This window comes from Vombatus ursinus, unplaced genomic scaffold (assembly GCF_900497805.2).
Source record: "Vombatus ursinus unplaced genomic scaffold, bare-nosed wombat genome assembly UNPS02014872.1, whole genome shotgun sequence".
In the NCBI taxonomy this organism is placed as follows: Eukaryota; Metazoa; Chordata; class Mammalia; order Diprotodontia; family Vombatidae; genus Vombatus; species Vombatus ursinus.
The window spans coordinates 8,861,682-8,885,844 of NW_020954650.1; the positions used below are offsets into that span (position 1 = coordinate 8,861,682).

Sequence of the window (24,163 nt, forward strand, 5' to 3'; positions counted from 1 at the left end):
TAGTTATTACTACAGTAACTTACATGTGCCTCTAACTTCTTTTTATGTTACCTGAAGGAATCTATACCTGGAATAGCATGATGGAACTCAGTAGTTTTAAATAAGTTTTAAATAAACAGCTGAGACATATTGAAGGCCCCTTCACTGGAGTCCTTAGAATTATAATCTCTAAAGTAGATCCCCACTGACACAGAATATTACATATCCAAGTCTTACCCAGAATTATACTTGCAAACAAATAGAACAGATAACAAAGTAAAGGTTAAATGTTCTATTCCATCTGTATTATGGAATAAGTAGGTCGCTCCTAATCTTGTCTGCTCGATTTTCAACAGCATATAAGTCTGGGTTGTAAAGGAACATATAAGTCCCACAATGGAAAGGATGAAATGATTTGATTAAATACAGACAAATTAAACAATTCCTACTTCTAGTTTGTTAAAGTTTATAAAGGAACTTGTATTGCTTTATAACACATTTTATGGCTATAAGAACTGTAAGTTTAATAAATGCTTCATACTGACATTCTATTAGTTGAACATCATAGGATTACTGTGAAGTTAAGCACTTTGTAAAAGCGTAAAGTGCCATATATGACCTTATCACTATTATTATTCTAGGAGGATCCATAAATTTATTTTACAATACTGAGTATGATGAACTGTAATGTCATCAAATGCATTAATGAATATTAATAATCACTCATAACTGGAAATACTTTCAACACAATCTACAAACTCCAATTAAGATGAAAATGAGATTTTTTTTTAAATGTACTTGACTGCTCAGAGAATAAAAAGAAATGTAGTTTCATCATCTTTTAAAATATAAACACAGGAATTTCAGATCACTGGAAAAGGCTTTTATTTCACCATAAAAATGCAAACTGGAATAAACACAACCTCTTATAACCCAAAGGTTATAACTACTTTAAAGTATTCCTGAGCTTCATCTTGAGAAGCAAAAGATTATAAAATTTAACAAGTTTGCAGCCTTGAATCTGTTTGAAACATTGCAAGTAAAAATAATTTAGCAAAACAGCTTCTTAAAAAAACCACGCACACACTAATTTGTACTAGAAACAAAAGCTTTTCACTAACTTTTTACTCTCAATTATTTTAATTTGTAAAAAGTCAATGTTTCAGAAGCAATGGTGCATCTCCAGACCACTTTGTCTCATACTCCCACTTACTGGAATCTTTAAAAAGTATAGTGCATTTGCATTTTCAATTTCAAAGGAATTCTACCTACATTTCATATATGGCTTGCTATGCCATGATCATTTTGTTCCCACATCTTTCCACCACCATCTCCATGTTTTGGAATCAGTTAAATATAAAATAAAAATCAAACTAGCAAGTTCTTCCTTTCTTTTAAATGTCCTGTAAGTTTTTGTGGTTGTTGCTAACACTTAACATTTGGCAGCTTATCTCAAGTTCAATTAAATTTGCCCTTTTTCTGCAGTACATGTTGACTTCATTGAGAGCACAAAGAATTTTTAGTCAAGAATTTCGCATACGTTTATGTAGTAGGCCTGGAATTCTTAAACTGTCAGTCTATACATTTCTCCTGATTAAAAGAGGATTGGTGACATTAAAGCTATCAGATCAAAATATTTAAAAGGAAAAAGGACAGCTAATGAAAAACAAATTACCAACACAGTTGAAACTGAAGCACAAATAATTATGCAATCTTAAAAAAAGAAAATAAATTTCCAATGTAATTTCGTTTCCTTTCACAAAGGAGTTCACTTTACATTCACTAAGCAGAGACTCAGTTTTCTTAAGGTGGTCAAGAAGCCAAAAACTTTAGAACCTCTTGCTGGTCCTGGTCTATCCTGTAAGTGGGCCTTAAAAAGGCAGAGTCCTTTACTACCTGCTCCAAGTACTTCTGTGTTTGCTCAGGGATCGGGATCTCCCTCGTCGGCTGCGCTTCCTACCCACACTTCTTCTATCCCGGCTTCTATCCCTTCTACTGTATCTGTCTCTGCTGTAGGACCTCCGGTACTGAGATCTATCGGGGCTTACACTTCTTCGATGAGGACTATAATCTTTGTAAGAGTGTCTTCTATGAAGTCGTCTTTCTTTTCTTTGTCTTTCATCCTCTTTACTCGCTTCCCTTCTATGCTTGCTCCTGTCCCTTTTATGTCTCTCCTCAGTACTTCTGTCTCTGCTGGACCGACTTTTTCCCTTACTTGGTTCTCTATTACATTTGTCTTGTTCAGAAGATGAATCTTTTTTGGATATGTTCTGGTCACAATTAGATGTACCCTTTTGTTGCTGATTATTGGCAGGAATACAAGACAGCACACCTGAACATTTTTTTTCTGTACAACTTTCACTTGTAATACAGTTAAGTTTCTTACTTTCTTTGCACTGGGCTTCTTCACTTAAGTTTCCATTCACATTTTTGGAATTAAAATTAATCTCCTGATTTGATAGCATTTCTCTTTGACAGATCTGAGTTGGCTGACCTATGAGGGAATGCAAGGAGGTAGAAGTAACACAGCTTGAAGACACCGACTGTATGATATCTATAACAGGCTGTAATAGGGCAGAATGAGATGCCACTGCGTCTTCCTTGTTCTGCTGTGTTTCATCTATTTTCTTGCTCAACAAAATATTTAATAGCCTTTCCCTTAGTTCTTTCTCTTTCCTCTGGAGTCCCAGAGCTCGCTCTTTTTCCTCTTCCACCCGTCTGAGTTCAGCCTCCTGAAGTCGTCTTCTCTCCTCAAGTTGTTGAAGGCGGATTTTTTCTTCTTTCTGTTCATGCTCTAGTAATTTTACTGCCTGAAAAAGATAAAGAGAAGGAAGAAACTAAATTCTAAGACAAAAATTATTCTAGAACCTAGTGTTCAGAAGATATTTGTAGAGATGTATTTTGAAGAACAAAATTTATTCAATGGCCTGTTATTGATTTTAACAAATGCTGGCCCAGAGCATAATGCCACAAACAGAAATGGTTATGAATCACCTGGCTTCTCCAGAGGTGATATCAGCACTACACTAACACCTGAAAGATTCCTTCTTTCCCACCTGAAGTAGTAGTGGTTTCAAGCTATGAGAATACTATTTAATAATTACTTTGTAGCCTAAAAAAATAATTACCTCTGCATCTAAATCTCCAAAAACCATGTACCACCATAGCAAATCAAGTTTGTTACATAATAAACATTCACCAGGTTAAAAAAGTTTATAAAAAACAGGAAGCTAATATGATAAAGGCATTGGAACGCAAAGTTTTCTTCACTATTTCAACTTCCTGAATTTTCTTTTCCTGAAAGGCATCTTTTAAATCATTACAAAATGTGCAATGGACTGAAACCAAGGAAGTGAAAATTTCCAAAACGTTAGAAAAGGTTAAAGTGGAGGGCAAGGAGAGGGTAAATTATCTTCACATACAAAAATATTTAAGGAGATTCTATAATTTACTCAGCCTGGTGTTTCAGGCTATCAAGGATATAGGGATATAAGATGCAATCTAACTGGAAAGCCAAAGCATAATACAGATTAAAAGATGTAAAAATAGCTAGTCTATGTTCAGTAACACTGAGGGTACCAAAAGCTAAGACCAGAGAGGCAGTTAGGTGGCTAAGTGGAAAGACTTCAGGTGGCTTAGAGTCAGGAACACCTGAGTTCATAAACCAGCCTCAGACCTTACTGGTTGTGTGTCCCTGAGCAAGTTAATTAACCTCCTTTTGCATCTGTTTTTCATCTGTAAAACAGGGATAATGATACCTCTACCTTCCCACAGAGTTGTGAGGCTCAAATGAGATCCTATTTGTAAAGCACTTACCACACAGTGCCTGGCACACAATAGGCAGTATTAAAATGCTGGCTACTGTTTCATCCTCATCATCCTCATTATCACCCTCATCAACATTTACTACCTGTAGGAATTTTGAAGAAGAAGAAAAGCCTGGATGGGAATGGAAAGGGCCCATCTGGAGATGCATGAGCTGCTTAGGTCTCAAAAGAAACTAGGTGGCACACCATTGGAAAAAACAGCAATAGATTTTCTCCTCCCTACCCAAAGAATTTAACCAGCTCTATGTATATGGGAACTTTAAAAGTTCAAATAAACACATTCTAGGTAGAGTTTTAGTATCCAGGATTTTCTGTCTTTGACACCGTAAAGATTCAACTGTACAATATTGTCAAGAGAAGGTCAAACATTTGGTCTGAAATGCCTTTTGCATGGATCTGCTCCAATAAGGCTCTGTGGGGTTTTTGTGTATAAAGCAGAGCCAATACCTAATGCTACTAAATGACTGGTGGAAGGAGAAACTCTGTGTGCGTGCCCACTGCAGGGGGAAGTGAGGTTGGAAGGGGACAGGGAGAAAGGAAGAAGAACAGTGAAAACAGTAACAACAACAACAAAACAAATGTATGTTAAGACAGTAGTACTTTAGAGCAAAGGAGACTGCAAATTCACAAATAAGCCAATATACTTTCTGTAAAGGGTCAGAAGAAATAACAATAGCAACTCACAATAATATAGCACTTTGATGTCTGTAAAGCATTTTACATATATGATCTGATTTGATAACCCTAAGGCAGATGCTATCATCCTCCTTTTACATATAAGGCAACTTACTCAGAGAAGTTAACTTACCCAGTGTACCTAGCAGTGTGCTAAGAAGTTCAATGAGCATGACTTAACCCCAGAGTTTCTGGACTCTGTGTTCAGTGCTCCATTCACTGTAATTATTTTCTTAGGCTGCTTTCAGCTGTAAGATTCTAAGTTTCTAAAATTGAAAAATCACTATGTCACTACCACAACTCATTTCCAAACCTATCTGACAAAGAGACCTAAATTCTATTAACCAGGTCTTTCACCTGTGCTATGTGTCTTTGTGCTATGTGACTTTTGATTCTTTATTTGTAAAACTTATCCTCAGTGCTACTTTGAGAATTATTGTGATAAAAAAAAAATGCAGGCTTTCTAAGCCAAAATACATTATCTTTACTAGTAAGAGTGAATCTATTCCAATGGTTTCTTATCCATAGCTGATTAGATTCGTTAATTTCCTTAAAACTACGGCTGAAGTAGCAGGAAAGAAAATAGGAAAGAAAATGTTGTTGTCCAGCCTTATCTCTGCATTAGAGACAATCTGAAAAAAAAATATTAAAAACCAAAAGGGCAGTCAGTGAGAGGAGCACTTAAGGCTGTCACAGAAAGGTCAACATAACATTACCTTTGCTCTGCTTAGCAGTTCTGCAATTAATCTTATTGACTGAAGATTTCTTTGAGCCAACAATAATTTTCTCTCCTCTAATTTTATCTTTTCTTGTAATTTTTTCTGCTCTTCTGCTTGTATCTTCTCTAGTTTTTTCTGATTTCGACGGACTTCACGGTCTTTTTGTTTTTGTTCTCTCTTACGTAGCTTCTCTTCTCGTTTTCTTTCTCTTTCCAACTCCTCTAATTCTTTCTGTTTTCTAAGTAAAATAAATCAAATGTTTTGTTAAAAAAAAAAAAATCAAAAGTATCCTGCAGTCCCAGATTGGTATTTCTGTCAAATCTATTTTCCTTTAGTATATTATATACCATAGTATATTAAGTAATCATGAAAATTTCAGAATCTGCAAACTGTCTACATATTCACAAAATGCACCCTGCAATAATAACATTACCCAGAGGTAAGGTACATTTGCAGCACCAAGACTGAAACTCTATTATTCTTTTTCAAGGACAAAACTGCTCTATTATATACCCTCTTATTCAAAAATTGAGAACACTGACAAGTGCGACAAAGTGCAACACACTATCTTAATTGCCATCATCCATTCCAGCCATGGCACTTTTATCTTTATTATCTGATATCTTAAATCCTTTGCCATTATACACCAAGCCTCAGTCCTGAGCCTGTGGTGAAATATGGCAGTTAACATAATATCAGTATGCATGAATCCAAACTCTACTACCCAACCTTCTCCAAAGGCAAAATGACAACTGAGCTTTTGTCTCAACTGTTTGTGTTTGGTTCCTGACTCAACACACTGCACTAAAGTAATCCCCTCCCCAACTCCACCCCCCCAAAAAAACCCAACAATGACAGGAACAATGGTACAAACTTTTCAGTGTAGCAATTAAGATCAGAAGTGTCAAAAGGCAAAACTCTGGAGTGGCTCAAACTAGATTAAAATATAATTAGGAAATATTTAACAAAATAAATAAAAATATCAATAATGGTAGATAATTTGTGTTTTTCTAAGTCAATATGGGACACATAAGGATTCCTTTTTATTTGAGTTTGATACAACTGATTAAGACTATTCCTTCTACTGAATTCCAACTAATTGAGCTTAAGTGTGATTACTAAAGCATTCACAGATGTGCTTACTCATATAATTTGTCTATAAGGAGGTAAACATGAAAGACTTTTGACTGGAGCTCCTGATAGTCTGTCAAAAAAAAAAAAAACAACTCAGTCTCTCTGAATAAATATTAGAGAATCATGACTGCATATGTATTACTCCATTAAATCACTAAAAAGGAGTATAAGCATCTAAAAATAACAATTATTATGGTACCAAGGAGAATTATTTGAAATATTTCCAAAAGATGACATTTTTTAAATTCAGAGGTTTCTTGTAGAGATTATTTGCTTACATACAGTCTCCTAAAAGACTTACATGTTACTTGGTAACCCTAATTACATTCAACAAATACTTATCAAGCACCTGCAATGACTTAAAGCACAATGCTAGACACCATAGAGATACAAAGTTGAGTAAGACACATCTTGATCTCAAGTACCTTACTTCCTTTATTAGGTTAAAAAAAACCACCATAATTTCAATAGCACTTTCTACAACATAAAACTTACAAAATACTTTCCTAAGCACTACCTCATTTTATTTTTTAAAATTTTTTTGAAAAATTTGTTTTTATTTTTAGGCAATTGGGGTTAAGTGACTTGCTCAAGGTCACACAGCTATTAAGTGTCAAGTGTTTGGCCTGAGGCCGAATTTGAACTCAGATCCTCCTGACTTCAGGGCTGGTGCTCTATCCACTGCGCCACCTAGCTGCTCTCATTTTATTCTTCATACCCCTGTGAGCTAGGTAAAGTGTAAATTATCCTCATTTGACAAATGAAGTAACAAAATGAGTGAGATTAAATCCTCATGCAAGAACACCTATATAAATGGGAAACAAAGAATTCAAAGCTAGGTCTTTTGACCACCAAGTCTGATGCTTTTTTCCATCACAAGATACTGAATAACAAGTATGCAAATAACTATAATGCAAAATATGATAAATGTCATAAGAGTACTATAAGGGTTCCGAGAAAGATAGTATATCCAGTTTGGCCAAGGGCCTAGGAAAATTAGGGCTAAGAATAAGAAAAACTTAACTATGCAGATGAAAGCAAACACAAAATACCATCCTGAAGCCTTTGCACCCCTAAACATTTTATAAGTGACACCTCAGAAAAACCAGCCTGATATCAGCCACTGTTCCCCCTGCTCCATATTCTTATTAAGCATTAAACGCCTAACACATCTGTGAATTGTCAGCATTTCCAAAACTCTAGTCTAGAATTAACAAAACTTGCCAAAACAAAGCAAGAGCTGATGAAGACAGGATCTACCATAAAGTAAAACTTACAAGAAACTTACACTGTGTTTTGGAAGGAAGAATAAATAAATAAAACAAAGGAGTTGAAGACACACATCAATCAACTATAAAACCTTTATATTAAAAAAACTGGACAGGTAGGTGGCACAGCGGATGAAGTGCCAGGCCTGGGGGTCAGAAAGATTCATCTTCCTGAGTTCAAATCTGGCCTCAGTCACTTCCTAGCCATGTGACCCTGGGCAATTCACTTTACCCTGCTTGCCTCAGTTTCCTCATCTGTAAAATGAGCTAGAGGAGAAACTGGCAAACCTATTGTCAAGAAAACCCTGAAATGGGGTCATGAAGAGTTAGATATTACCAAAAAGCAACTCAACAACAACAAACACAGTAGTGAGACTACAGTGAATTCATTCATATGGGGGGAAAAAAAACTATGAACACAATCCAATTCAAAAAACTCACAACTTGCATTATTCAGATGTGAATTTATCTAGGCCTCCTTATTTTGTTCTTTCCTCCAAATGCTTTTTCCTCTAATCATGTCACCACTATCAGCTATTTATGAGAAAAAAGGCACAGGAAAGAGATGCAACGTAAAATAATTAACCTCTCTGATGCTGTTTCCTTAGTCACACCACCACACTAAACTGTTAGGATGTTGATGTGCAATAATTAGAATATTAAAGATTCTCTTTTTACTATGATGCTTATGTATGATGAATTTTTAAAATATAAAAATGAAAATATATGTTTGAATTAGTGATACAGATTTTCCCTACAACTCAAGAATAGACATGCTTTCAGTATTGGTTTTCAGAGATACCTGGTCCTGACACAGTATAAATTCTTTTCCTAGTAATAACTAAATTTTCAAACTATGTACTGCAGATATTACAGCCCAAAGTAATATACTAGAATAATGAGACATCTGTTGGCATAGTGGACAGAGCACTATACAGGTAGCCAGAACTCAGAGTTCAAATCTGGCCCCAGACCCTTATTAGCTGTGTAATCCTGAACAAGTCACTTAAACCTCTGCTTGCCTCAGTCTCAACCGTAAAATGGTGATGATAAGCACCTACTTAGCAGGGTTGTGAGGATCAAATGAGATAATATTAGCAGTCTTTGGAACATATTTGGAGCAATATAACTTGCTTATTCCCTTCCCTTTTTTTAGAAAAGCTGTTGTTTTATTAGCTATTAAGATTTCAGTTTCATTCTCAAATGTCCTTATCTCATGGAAATGGAGAAATCAGACTTATACAAATACAATGTTAATATTTTATTAGACTGTGAAGGGTACTTTATACAGGGATACCTCATTTTATTGCACTTCACTTTACTGTGCTTTGCAGATATTGCTTTTTTTTTTTTTATTTAAGAAAACAAATTATTGTGGCAATCCTGCCTCAACCAAGTCTATCAGGACCATTTTTCCAACAGCATGTGCTCATGTTGTGTCTCTGTGTCATACTTTGGTAATTCTCACAATATTTCAAACTTTTACATTATTTTATCTTTTATGGTGATTTGTGATCAGTGATCTTTGATGTTACTAATGTAGGTTGTTTTGGGGGCCCCATGAATAGCACCCATAAAAGACATCAAACAATCAATAAATGTTGTATGTGTTCTGTTTCACTGACCAACTGTTCCCCCATCTTCATCCTTCTCCTTCAGCCTCCCTATTCCCTAAGACACTACTTAGTTGATAAAGCAGTGGCAGGGTTTGAGAGGATTGACTCCAATTCTGAAAGAAGTTCCACTATGGGAAAAATGCTATCAAACAGCATCCCATGCTACAGAGAAATCTTTCATGAAAAGGAAATGCTAGCTGATACAGCAAACTTCATTGTTGTCTCATTCTAAGAAACTGCTACAGCCACCCCAACCTTCAGCTACCACCACCCTGATCAGTAGGCAGCCATCAACATGAAGGGAAGACCCTCCACCAGCAAAAAGATTACAAACTAGCTGAAGGCTCAGGTGATGGTTAACATTTTTTTAAATAATAAAGAATTTTTAATTAAGGTATGTACATTGCTTTTTTTTTTTTTTTTTGTGAGGCAATCAAGGTTAAGTGACTTGCCCAGGGTCACACAGCTAGTAAGTGTGTGTTTTTTTTTAAAGATATAATACAATATCACACTTAACAGTCTACAGTGTAGTATGTAAACATAACTTTCATATGCATTGAGAAACTGAAAAATTCATGTGATTCTGTTCACTGCAATAGTCACCTTATTGTGGTGGTTTGGAACTGAATCCACAATATTTCCAAAGTATACCTATACTCATATGCAATTACCATGACCTATTATACAATATAAGAGTGGAGCTGTGCCTTATTTTTTCTCTCTTCCCCAACACCAGGTTCTGCTTATGATGCACTTAACAAATGTCAAGTTGAACTAAATAGTTCAAAGATTAGTTCAAAATACTGGGTTTCTGACTTTATAGAGATAAATATCTTGGGGAATTATCACTGATACTACCCCATACCCTAACTAGCTAAGTAATTTGTTTTGGCTTAAAAAGACTCTCCTTTCAAAACTCAGCTCTACTTTATGCTGATTCTTTTCTATCTGACATGAGGTTCATACCTTGCATTGAGTGATGAACAAGGAAACAGCTAAGCAATGGAACTGAAGCAAGTGGATAATCACACCTTCATAGTATAGTTCATTTTGGAATATGTAATATACACCACATAAATGTACTTAAGAGGAGGCAAAGCCAAGATAGCAGAGAACAGGCAGGGACTCACCTGAACTCTCCCCAAAATCCCTCCAAACAACTTTAAATAATGCCTCAAAACAAATTCTAGAGCAGCAGAACCCACAAAAGGATGAGAGAAACAATTTTCCAGCTGAAGACAACTTAGAAAGTCAGCAGGAAAGATCTGATGCACCAAGGCGAGAACAGAGTGCAGCCCAGCACAGGCCAAGCCCCAGGAAACTAGCTGAAGGCCTTGCAGGTGGAGTGCATCAGTGGCATCAGTGGTAGTTTCGGGACCTCTTAGCCCACAGACGGTAAGAAGATCAAACAACTGGTCAAAAGGCGATTACAGGGGTCCCTTTGCTGGCACCAAGGGCAGGACTCTGCTTCATTGCCCATACTTGAATCTGGGTTGCAGTCCTAGGTCTTCCCGTTGCAGGGTGAAGAAGAGAACTAGCACACCAGAGCTTGCAGACTCAGGGTAGCTAGGACCCTAGTCACAGTTCCAGGGTTGAAAAGAGCACTTATGAAATCTTTCAGGAAAGGAAGAGTCAATCAATACAGCAAATTTCATTGTTGTCTTATTTTAAGAAATTGCCACAACTATCCAAACCTTCAGCAACCACCAGTGAACAGTACAGGAGAGTACTAAATACATCTCTCCCTAGATCATATCACTTTGGAAGAACCGAAAACTTACAGGTCCCTAGAATTACCTCTGAAAACAGCTGCATAAAAAACCTGAAGCTTGGGACAGTGTTCACACCACTCTGGAAACAGAACCCTACTTTAGCATAGAGTTAAAAGGCAAGAAATAATCTGGAAAAACTAGCAAAGTTACTATGGTGCCAGGGAAGATCAAAACACAAGTCAGAAGAAGACAACAAAGTCAAAACTCCTACACCCAAAACCTCAAAGAAAAATATAAATTGGGCTCAGGACATGGAAGAGCTCAAAAAGGATTTTAAAAGTCAAGTTCAGAGAAGTAGAGAAAAAATTAGGAAGAGAAATAAGAGTGAAACAAGAAAATAATGAAAAAAGAGTCAACAGATTGGTAAAGGAGGCAAAAAAAAAATATGGAAAAAAAAATACCTTAAAAAACCGAACAGGCCAAATGGTAAAAGAGGCACAAAAATCCAACGAAGAGAAGAATGCCTTGAAAAGCAGAATTGACCAAATGGAAAATAATATATACAAAAATTCACTGAAGAGAAAAATACCTTAAAAAGCAGAATTGCATTGATTTTGTTAGTCCAAAAACTTTTTTTTGATTACAGAAATGCAAATTAAAACAGCTCTGAGCTACCACCTCATATCTATCAGATTGACTACTACGACAAAAAAGGAAAATGATGGATATTGAGGGGATGTGGGAAAATTGGGATGCTAATGCACTGCTGCTGGAGCTGTGAGCTGATCCAACCATTCTGGACAGCAATTTGGAACTATGCCCAAAGGGCTATAAAACTGTGCATACTCTTTGATCCAGCAATACCACTAGGTCAATATATCAAGGAAAAAAAAGGGGATGGGCAGCTAGGTGGCGCAGTGGATAGAGCACCGGCCCTGAAGTCAGGAGGACCTGAGTTCAAATTCAGCCTCAGACCAAACACTTGACACTTACTAGCTGTGTGACCCTGGGCAAGTCACTTAACCCCAATTGCCTTAAAAAAAAAAAAAAAAGGAAAAAAAAAAGGGGAAGGAACTATTTATACAAAAATATTTATAGCAGCTCTTTTTGTGGTGGCCAAGAATTGGAAATCAAAGGGATGCCCACCAACTGGGGAATGGCTAAACAAGCTGTGGTCTATAACTGTGAAAAAATATTACTGTGCTACAAAAAATGACAAGCAGGATGATTTCAGAAAAACCTGTAAAGACTTACATGAACTGATGCAAAGTGAAGTGAGTAGGAGAACACCGTACATAGTAACAACAATACCGTACAATGAAGAACTGTGAACGACTTAGGTCTTCTCAGCAATACGATGATCTAAGACGATCCCAAAGAACTAATGATAAAGCATACCATCTGCCTCCAAAGAAAGAAGTGATATTGTCTGAATATAGACAGAAGCATGTTATTTTTCACTTTCTTTCATTTTTTTATGAGTCTTCTTATTAAAAAAATTACTAATAAAGAAGTGTTTTTACACATTATAACCTATACCCGGATTTCCATCTCATGGAGAGGGGAGGGACAGGAGGTAGGGATGAATTTGGAAATGAAAATGTTAAAAAAAAAAAAAAGCTAAAAAAATTGCTTTAACATGTAATTTGAGAAAAAAAACAAAATATATTTTAAAAAAACAAAGAACATACATCCAAAAAAAAAAAAGGCAGAATTGACCAAATGGAAAAAAAGGTATAAAAATTCACTGAAGAAAAGAATTCCTTAAAAAAGTAGAATTGGCCAAATAGAAAAGGAGGTACAAAAAGCTCACTGAAGAAAATAATTCCTTAAGAAGCAGAATTTGGCAACTGGAAGTTAATGATTCTGTGAGACAACAAGAAACAATAAAACAAAATCAACAAAATGAAAAAAAAAATAGAAGAAAATGTGAAACATCTCATTGGAAAAACAACTGACCTGGAAAACAGATTGAGGAGAGATAATTTAAGAATTATTGGACCACCTGAAAGCCATGATCAAAAAAGAGCCTAGACATCATCTATCAAGAAATTATCGAGGCAGCTAGGTGGTGCAGTGAATAGACACCAGCCCTGGAGTCAGGAGAACCTGAGTTCAAATCCAACCTCAGACACATAACTCACTAGCTGTGTGACCGTGGACAAGTTTCTTAACCCCATTGCCTACCCCCCCCAAAAAAAAGAAGAAAGAAAGAAATTATCAAGGAAAACTACTCTGATATTCTAGAACCACAGGGTAAAACAGAAATTGAAAGAATCCACCAACTGCCTCCTGAAAGAGACCCCAAAATAAAAACTCCAAGGAATATTATAGACAAACTCGAGAGCTCCAAGCTGAAGGAGAAAATATTGCAAGCAGCCACAAAGAAACAAAATATTGTGGAGCCATAGTCAGAATAACACAAGACTTAGTAGCTTCTACATTAAAGGATCAAAGGACTTGGAAAATCATATCCTGGAGGGCAAAAGAGCTAGGATTACAACCAAGAGTCACCTACTCAGCAAAACAGTTAATTACTCAGGGGAAAAAAATGGACATCAATGAAATAGAAGACTTTCAAGCATTCCTGATAAAAAGACCCAGAGCTGAATAGAAAATGTGACTTTGAAATACAAGACTCAAGAGAAGTATAAAAAAGGTAAATAGAAAAGAGAAATCATAAGAGATTCAATAAGGTTAAACATAGATTCCTACATGGGAAAATGATACCTGTAACTTCTAAAATCTTTCTCAATATTACAGCAGTTATGAGTATACATAGACAGAGGGCATGGGTATGAGTTGAATGACAGGATGATTATTTAAAAAATCAAAATTAAGGGGTAAAAAAGAAGAATACAATGGGAGAAAAGGAAAGACACAGGTAGAATGGGGTAAACTATTTGACATAAAAGAGGCAAGAAAAAGATTGTGGAGTGAAAGATTGGAAGGGGAGGAGCATGTGAACCTTCGTCTCATCAGAATTGGCTCAAAGAGGGAATAACATATATACTCAGTTGGGTATAGAAATCTATCTTGCCATGTAGGAGGGGAAGGGGGTTATAGAAGGAAAAGTGGATTGGGGGAGTTAAAAGTCAGAAGCAAAACACTCTTGAAAATGGACAGGGTGAAAGGAGAGAGAAAGAGTAAGATAAATGGGGAAAATGGGATGGAGGGAAATACACAGTAACATTACTGTGAAAAAAATTTTTTACATCAAGTTCTCTGATAAATTCCTCAATTCTCAAATATATAGAGAACTGAGTCAAATTTATAAGACTATAAGTCACTCCCCAATTGATAAATGGTCAAAGGATATGAACAGGTAGTTTTCAGACAAAGTAATAAAGACAATTTATAGTCATATGAAAAAAAAATGCTTTAAATCACTATTAAGTAAGAGAAATGCAAATTAAAATCACTCTGAGCTAAGTACCCCACACCTATCAGATTATCTAATATGACAGAAAAGGAAAATGACAAGTGTTGGAGGGGACGTGAGAAAATTGAGACACTAATGCAACTATTGGTGAAATTGTATACTAATTTCAACCATTCTGTACAGCAATTTGGAACTATTGCCCAAAGGGCTATAAAGGGCATACCCTTTGACCAAGCAATACCCCTACTAGGTCTGCATCTCAAAGAAATTAAAAAAAAAAAAAAAGGAAAAGGACCTATGAGTACAAAAATATTTAGAGCAGCTATTTTAGTAGCAGTCAAGAACTGCAGATTGAGGGGATATCCATCAACTGGGGAATGGCTGAACAAGTTGTTGTATATGATTGTGATGGAACACTACTGTGCTTTAAGAAATGATGAGCAAGATGCTCTCAAAAAAACCTGGAAAAACTTGCATGAACTGATGCAAAGTGAAATGAGCAGAACAAAGAGAACACTGTATATAGTAACAGTAATATTGTATGATGAACAATTGTGAATGACTTAGCTATTCTCAGCAATACAATGATCCATGACAATTTTGACGGACTTAGGATGAAAAATGCTATCCATCTCCAAAGAAGGAACTGATGGAGTCTGAACGCAGATCAAAGTGTACTTTTTCTTTACTTTCTTTATTTTGCTTCGGTTTTTTTGTCTGCATTTTCTTTCACAGCATGACTTACATGGAAATATATTTTGCATTAATGTATATGTATATGGCCTATGTCAAACTGCTTGCCTTCTCAGTGAAAGGGAGGATAAGGGAATGAGAGAGAGAATTTGGAAGACAAAATTTGAAGAAAAAAAGATGTTAAAATTGGTTTTACATGTAATTGGGGAAAAATAAAATATTAAATTAAAAAAATATTCTTAGGAAAACACCTCCCACAGTCCAAAATACTTATTTTCAAGATTTTCATGACACTGTTTCCTTATCAATATTTAACATTAACTATTCTGTACTTCAGAAACCAATTGAATTTGGTTTTTTGTTTTGTTTTAACTTCATAGTAAACTCTCTAATTGCATGGTGAGAAAATGAAATATCAACTTGTAAGCTTTAGCCAGCACCAATTAATGTTGATAAGTCAAATGATTTGGAATTCAGGACCCATTTTCTACTAACAGAAACAATGAATGTCATAAAAGAGGATTATAGTACTAGCTCAGTTCACAAAAATCTACTTATATTTATATTGAAAAAAATAGTAGAAAATGATATTCTTTTAATAGCAGTAAATATACAGAACTCAAAATATTCTCAAATATCTGTTATATCATTCATGGGATATATTCTAAATATTCTCAATATTCTCAAAATTCAAAATATCCTCACATATCTGTTATCTCATTCATGGGGATATATTCTAACAATGCAGATCACCACCCGTCTTACACCCAGTGTAAGACACTTTCTCACTTTTTTCTTGATATCATAAAAAGACTAAAAGAGCAAACAGGACTATTCCATTATCTGTCTCTCAACATAAGATCAGTTTCTATTCTTTTTTCATTCACACAGTTCTTTAGTGACATCTTTTATTCCACTTCTACTTTATAATTACTTGCCTGCAATGCACTATATAACATGTTCTTGTTAACCATGTCCCTTTCCATTACCCTTTGAATGATCTCAAACTTGAAATCTTTGGAAACTACAGCATCCTATGATATAAGAGAAGAATGCTGGGCTTTAAAATAATATGCCTTTGTTTCCAGAAAAAAATATCAAGTCATTAAAAAAATGCTGCAGTTGCTCAAAGCAATCAAGCCTGTTGTCCTCTCCTCTTCAATTCTGGGCCCAGCTCACTGTCTATGGGCAGTACCTGTACAAGATACATATACTGAAAGAGAAGTTGTATATGTTGTCCGTTCAACTGCATAGCATATATTCTGAACAGCAGACATTCTTCATCCATCTAGACTTTCCTATGCAAACAGGCAAATTTTTGGATGATTATGGCTCTCATTTAAGAGGTTTACAATGTTCCAAGGGTTGATTGATGCAGTCAGCACAACTGTCATTCACAAACAAGAACACTGGAAGGGCACCATCTATAAGAAACCCCTTCTCCACTTGGCCTCTGTACTGCATCACCTCCATGAGAGTGGCTAAAACCTTTAGCGAATAAAATCTCCCTGTTTTATTCTTTGCTTGATATTAACAGTTAAAAGATTATTGAGTAAGGTTATTGCTGTCACACCTTTCAAATTATAGGATCCACCTATAATTTGGGCACGTTTAGGAGAAATCTTTTTGGAGAAGGGCGCTTTTTTCTCTATCAAATTAAAAAAAAATATATATATATATAGTCACCAAACTAGAATTTACAACAGGTACTTGTATACTACATCTTTCAGGCAACTGTGCAATGATAAGAAGGTAGTCTATCAACCCATTTCCTTCTAATAACTCTCAAAAAGAATACCCTTGATGCATGTGCAAATTATTCTCATAAGTACTGTGCACAGGTGGGAAAGTAGTATGGTCCCAACAGTTGACTTTGGTCACAGCAGCAGATAAACAAAAGAAAATATAAAATGACCCTCTGTTCTGTGAAGTTCCCTTCCTCTGCTGCAATGATGGTGGCAGAATGGTGGAAAAAAGGCATAAGAATGTGAAAAAACTAGATAGTTTTTAAATCATTAATTATATTGTTGGTATTATAAATGTGTAAGCCATGCCAAATGCCCAAGGAGTAGATATACTACTTAAAGAACTGAATTATATTAATTTTGATATCATCACTATAAATAAAACCTGAGGGCAAAAAAGTCAAGTAAATGGAAAGATGATTCACAGATTCTCCTTGAAAATCAATGAAATATCTGGCAAAGCTGTCTAAAGGCAACAAGAAGCATCATTTTATGGGATGCTTGGTTATCTCATGTTGTCATACTCATGATAAGTATTTGCAAAAAGAAAACTAAGAAAAAAATTGCAACTTATGCATCAACGTATGTGCGTAAAGTAGATAAAAAGGTAAAGAAAATCTAAAAAATATCAGATATTACAAATTAAATCAACATATACTTTGATACATGGTGACTTCGAAACAAGCAAAGGTCAGAGTAGTCAATGAGAGGGGGGAAAAGTTATAAAATAAGGCTCAGGAGTAAGGGATGAGAGAGACCAAAGACTTGTAGATTATAAACAGGCCTCATACCTCTTTGTCACACTACACAACCTAAATGTTATCTTCAAGAAAAGAATCAGAAGGGACTGGCAATGAATAACACAACAAGAAAATGAAACTGATTACATTTTAAACAAACAACTAACTTACATACAATCAGACTTTTTTAAACAAAGATCAAAACTAGAAAGATAAAAATGAGAAAAAGATACGGATTAAAATTTAAAACCTCTAACCTGACCTATTTAAACACTTTATTAAACCTCAAAAATGGGAAATCAATTGATCTGGCATTGATGCCAATTATAACACCTTCAAACAGAAGTTCAAATGATGTAAATCCAGTATGGCACAAAGGAGAGGGGAAAAAAAACTTGTTCCAGGGTCAGAGAATAATGGTTCCAAATTTGGATCTATCATTTACCAGCAGTTTGATGTCAAGCAAGGCACTTAACCTCTCTGGTTCTCTTTCCTCATCGGTAAAATGAAGTTGGACTAATGACCCCTAAGATTTTGAACTCTAACTCTATGATCTTATGATCAACAGTGAGAAGGACAAAAATTATCTCACTGGGTATATACTACCCTATTGGCCAAGAAGGGACAAATGGAAGCCACAGGCAATACTAGTTTAGAATATAACCTCATTTGTAAAATCTTAGAGAAAAAGATGGTAGAAGTTTATGAAAATAATCTCTCAATAAAACAGGAAGAATGAGTGGAAGGAAAAACCAGAAAGAAAAAGAAAGCTTGGCAAGAGACACAACTCTTAAGGATTTTTAATGATGAAATCTGGAGAATAAGAAGATCTGAAAAAAAAAATTATAGCCAATTTTTCACTAAGAAGAATAATGGCATCACCAGAATTGAACTCTTAACATTGCTTTTAACATCACAGTCCCAGATGTGCTTACAGAGGAAGTGGAAATGGAACTGAAGGGAAAAAAAAAAAAGACGAGAAAAGTAGTTGGACCAGGTCAAGCATACATACACACACACACACACACACACAAAATCAGGACACTAAGAAATCCTCAAGGTATCTGAAAATAGAGGGTGTAGAAAAAAATTTCTAATATTATTGTAAAAAAAGAACATTAATAATTACCAACCCACATTAAACAATAAAATGGAGAAAATTATTACTTATGTTATTCCTTTGGACAAAAAAGATTAAGTTAGAGAAAGATGAGGTGGTAGGTGGAAACTCTTATAGAAATTCTGAAGCCCTTGAAAGTGCCTAGATATTTATGATACCAGTCAATTAAGTTTATTTCTGCTTTAAAATTTTCCTTTTCTGTTGTGTTCAGATAGGCAGTATTGCTGGACTCTAACATAACAATCCTCAATATGCTGTACAAGGAAGTAGAAACTGTACTAAACAAAATAAAGATGAGAAGAGACACTAAATTAGAACAATTACATACAGAGAAGATTCATGCTGAAACCAAATTAATTTGGGGGATGTCAAGGAATCAATTCTCATGACATCTGACAGAGAGGAAGATGAAAAACTCTCGTGGAGGTAGGAGGGAAATACAGATCTTGTTATTACCCCCCCCCAAAAAAAAAGACAACAGAAAAATATCAATAACTACCTACCTATATGCTTACTTATCCCATCTCTACAAAAATTTTTATGAAAATAATCCACACACATATCAAACGGCATCTTTGATGAAGTTATGAGAAGGGAACAGGAAGATCTTCACAAACATTCTACAGCAGATCACACCTCTGATAGTCACACAACACTGAAAGGTACAAAGAATACAAGACCCCATAGTGCTCATCAATTGATTCAGTAGAGAAAAATGACACCTTTAAGGTATCTACAAGGTGTATCCTAAGCAGATGTCAAAAATCATACCAGTATAATTACAGAGTGTTAAAGAAACGATTGACAGACAACCCTCTGATTACAAACATCAAGTGAGACAAAAAAAGAGATGTGAGCTTCAGTGTTGATGTTAAACCTAAACAGAAACAGGGCCACTAAACTGTACATAAGGATTCCAGCAGAGAACCACATATTAACACATCTATGTTCTATTGTATTTTTATCTTTGTTAAATATTTCTCAAGTATATTTTAATCTAATTCTATTTGAGTGTCTAGCCTCAATGTAGCTGTGTGTCTGATACCTCTGTCATCACGACACCAGAGTACAAATAGAAGAGGGATTCCTTACATATATAGTAAGGTCCTTCTGTGTGAATCACATTGTATTGGTTGTATCAAGCTTCAGAGTTTTGAAAGGCACTCTAAATAAAATCATAAGGACTCAAAAAAAAAAGTTTGACCTACTCATACAGTAAAAGTCCAGTGGATTAAGAATGCCTATTATCCTGAGTAGGATATGCAATTAGATGGACAATCCACAGAAATGATCCAAAAGCACATACACTGTAGATACATGTAGACAATGAACTTGTTAAGAACTGAGTAAGAGAAGAAAAGTTGGCTGGATTGCCTCTGAGAAAATTTGGCGTTTTTAATAATCACAAATTCTTCAATGAAACCAAATCCTATTTTTTTTTATACAGCAATTTCTTTTTGTGATGGCTATTTCTTTTTATATGGCTGCAAAGCAATGTCCAAAGCATTAGAATTAAAGCTGTGAAAAAACCTAAAGAGAAATATAGAACTACATGGTGGGACTGAATATTCTACAATGTTACAAATATAGAATTATTTAATGGAAGTCACAGAAAAGACATCTTCAGAGCGATGAACGACAAGAAAAGGGGATGAGCAAGTTATACAGCAAAAGTGAAAGATAACTGACATAGTCTTTGTGCTTCATTGGTATCTGCGAAATTTAAAGAAATCTGAAGGAAAACCCCCTTCAGGTTGGGTGGACACCCTGTGGAAAATTTATGAGAAGCCACAAACAAGATATACACAGGATGAGAAGGTGTAGACAGATTGTTATCTGTGCTTTTGAAGAGAATGCCCATACTGATGGGCATTGATATCATTGATATCAGTGTAAAACAAGATCATGTTATTCCAGAACCCAAAAGAAAGCTCAGTGAAAAGCATTTTATTTTGGCTCAATTAAAAAAAAATACCTTCTAACTGGCAATTAACAGAAGTGTCCAAAAATGGACTAAGCTGCCACAAGAGGCCAGTATCACTGCAAGAATTTAAGCTAAGGCTAGATGACTGTCAGAAATACTATAGAAGCAGGCTCTACCATATAAATGAGAGGTTTGTTTAAATAACTTCTGAATTACCTTCAAACCTACAATTTTGTAATCATCAGCTAACTTTTTCAAAGGCAAAAGACTTAACTCGTTTTTATTAACTAGACATGTCTAAGATGTGTCTTTTTAAAACTAAGATGGCAATAATCAAGTCAATATAATTGCTAATATAGACTTAGCAATGATGTAAGGTAACTGTGTAATATGAAATACAAAACCCTTATTTACATTAAGTTACAAATTAGAAAACTAATTTTGGCACAGGATAGAATGTGTGTAATGTAGAAGCCTGATAGTATCCAGTTACTTCAAGACATCAAGGACCAGAAAAGGACTCCTGCAGAAGGTTGATTTGAGTTTTGTCTTGAAGGAAGCCAGGGAAGGTAAGAGGTAGAAGTGAAAAGAGAGTATTCCAGGTCTAAGGAACAGCTAGTAAAAGGACAAAGTTTTAGGAGATAAGTTTCACGTGCAAGGAATAGCAAGTAGGCCACTGCAGGAAAAGTGGCAGTAAATGAAGGGAGTAAAGTGTAAAAAGCCTGTAAAGATAGGAACGGCTTTGTATGAAGAGCTACAAATACCAGTTTCTTTCTAACTGATTCTAGAGAAAACAGAAAACCACTTGAGTTTGTTAAGTAGGACTGTGACATGGTCACCTATACTTTCAGAAAATCACTTTGGCAGCTAAATGGAGGATGGATTCATAAAGTAAAGAGTAAGTCTTTCATCTAATCATAGTAAAGCAATGACAATCAAGCAATTAGCATTCATGAAACATCTATTATGTGCCAGGCTTTGGAGTTACAAAGACAATGGCATGGCACAGTGGAAAGAGTACTGAATTTGGAGTCAAAAGACTTGGGTTTCAATCCTGACTCTGCCACAATTACCTGTGTGACCTTAAATAAGTCATTTTACCTTTCTGGGCCTCAGGTTCTCTTAACCATAAGATGAAGGAACTGTTACAGATGATCTCTAATATACTATGACATGACAAAACAAAAATTTAACTACTCTCTCTATATTCTAGCTTCTAAAGGCTTCCATTTAAACAAAACTCAATCTAGAGATATAAAATTATGATCTTCAAAAATATAACTATACTGTCTTAATTTTTTATCAAAATAGTGACTCAAAACAGTAAATGATATGCAGTAATAAAAAATATATATTTCCAAAACCCGATCCACAGAGGTGCACACAAGACAACATGATTCATGAGACCCTATTTGTATAACCTTAAACACATTAAATTCTGGCAAATTTCTCTTTACTGCTTTCAAGGAGAAAGATTAAAATGTTTTAAACAAAACTTTCAACAAATTGATGAAAGAAGTGTCAAACACAAACATGTAGTAGTATTGCCACTTCTTTCTGGAGACTGTAACTATGTGAGTCGTCTTAACTAATACCTCTTTCCAAACCTTTATACTTTAGGATAACTTCCTTTGTGTTTTTTAGAATTTAAGAACAAAACCTTATTTTTATAGTTGTGAACAAGCAACACAACTCCAGAAACAATAAAAAAAACCCAGCAAACTTCAAACAAGTTTAATCCTCATCCATTTATAAAAGCAGTACAAGGATTTCAAATCAGAAAGAGTTTAAATTTCTACCCTGAGACAACACCTTTACATACAAATTGAAGTAGAGAATTAAGGGAATTAACCTTATGGGTCATTAAGATTAAAATGGGGAAACCATTAACTGAGAAAAATATCTTTGCAGCAAGTTTCTATGATACCAGTCTCCTTTTGTATTCCCAGTGCTTATATGTGCCTGACACACAGCAGACATTTAAAAATGCTTGTTGACTTTCCTAAGACATAGAGGGAACTGATTCGAGTTTATAAAAATAAGAGTCATCCCCCAATAGATTGTAAAAAGTCAGTTTTCAGAAAATGAAATAAAAGTTATCAACATCTATATGAAAAAAATGCTTCAAATCACTAATAATAAAGAGAAATGAAAATTGAAGTAACTCTGAGGTTCTACCTCACACCCATCAGACTAGCAAAGTTGACAAAACATGAAAATGGAAAATGTTAGAGGGACAGCAGGAAAACAGGCAAATTAATGAACTGTTTAAGGAATTATGAATTGATCCAGACATTCTGCAAAGCAATGTGGAACTATAACTGGAAAGTAACTAAACTGTGCATAGTTACTTTGATTGAGCAAAACCACTACTAGGCCTATACACCAAAGAGATTAAAGAAAGGAAAAAAAGATCCATGTGCACAAAAGTGTTTATAACAACTCTTTTTGTAGTGGCAAAGAACTAGAAACTAATGGGGTGCCCATCATGTTAAACAAATTATGACATATGAATGTAATGGAATACTAATGTGTTATATAAGAAATGATGAAGGGAGCAGTTTCAGAGAAACCTGGGAAAACTTGTATGAACTGATACAGAGTGAAGTGAGCAGAAAAGGAGAATAATTTATACAATAACAACATCATTGTAAAGATGAACTTTGAAAGACTTTCTAATCAATGCCAAAATAAACCAAACAAACAAAATTCACTTCTTGACAAAGAAGTGATGGACTCAGAGCATTTATTGAGACAATTTTTTTGGGATGTGGCCAATGTCAGAATTTGTTGTTTTACTATGCATTACTGTTACAAATTAGTTCTCTTTCACCAAAGCGAGCAGGGGAAGTGGGAGAAAGAAAACAATTGTTAACTGAAAAAATAAAATGTGACTTTAAAAGATTGAAGTGTTTTTGGTTTTGTCAGTTTTCAATTTTGCTTCATTTCCGTAACTGTTTCAATTCTGTTACAATCTGTGGATAAAGAATCAACCTAAAAAGTACAAAATGGCCAGGATGTCATATTTTTTTATTGCACAAATAAATGATAAAAAGATTACAATCCTACAAAAATTTCACAGGACCAAAATTTAGTATTAGTCATCTAATCTGAATCCAGTTGGAAAAGATCACATTTACATCTATTTTCTGAGCTGCTTTAAATTCCTAGTGGGGAAAAAGTATTAAGAGGTACAGGCAGTCAATTTCTAACTTGCAGACAGGTTTGGTTCCATTCATTCCAACAATTTGTGAAGAATGTCTACTTTTCACAAAACAATAAGGATACAATGAAAACCTACAATCCCTGCAAGGAGCTTATATTCTACTGGGGAGGATACAAGTACACAAATATATACAAAGTAACTTCCAGTGGGAGTCACATGGGTTGGTAGGCATATAAACCAGATGTTATGTTTGGATCTCAAAAAATATTTTCCCATAGAAACAATGTTCTAAATAGGCAGCTAAATTCCTAAGGCAGCCCATAAAAGCCTAATTAATCCATAACCTAAGTTACCATTGAACCTAACTATGTTTGGTTATAGAAGAAAGGCATTCCTAACTGCAACTAGGTGCACTTTAAGAAAATATATTCCTCTCACCCTATTTAACAGGGCTATTTTTTTA

The 24,163-nt window shown here is 35.0% G+C and overlaps 1 protein-coding gene across 3 annotated transcripts in view; it reads right to left on the reverse strand.

The window, feature by feature from the left end:
* Nucleotides 1-840: 840 nt before the first annotated feature.
* The window catches only part of AKAP17A (A-kinase anchoring protein 17A), a 27,270-nt gene continuing 3,947 nt past the window's right edge, over nucleotides 841-24,163 (reverse strand). For all 3 annotated transcript variants that reach the window (XM_027842440.1, XM_027842442.1, XM_027842441.1), the window contains exons 4-5: nucleotides 5,198-5,438; nucleotides 841-2,789 (exon numbers count right to left, since the gene is read on the reverse strand). In XM_027842440.1, the coding sequence (XP_027698241.1) occupies nucleotides 1,872-2,789; nucleotides 5,198-5,438 (1,159 nt within the window). In that variant the 3' untranslated portion in view covers nucleotides 841-1,871. The remainder of the gene's footprint in view (nucleotides 2,790-5,197; nucleotides 5,439-24,163) is intronic.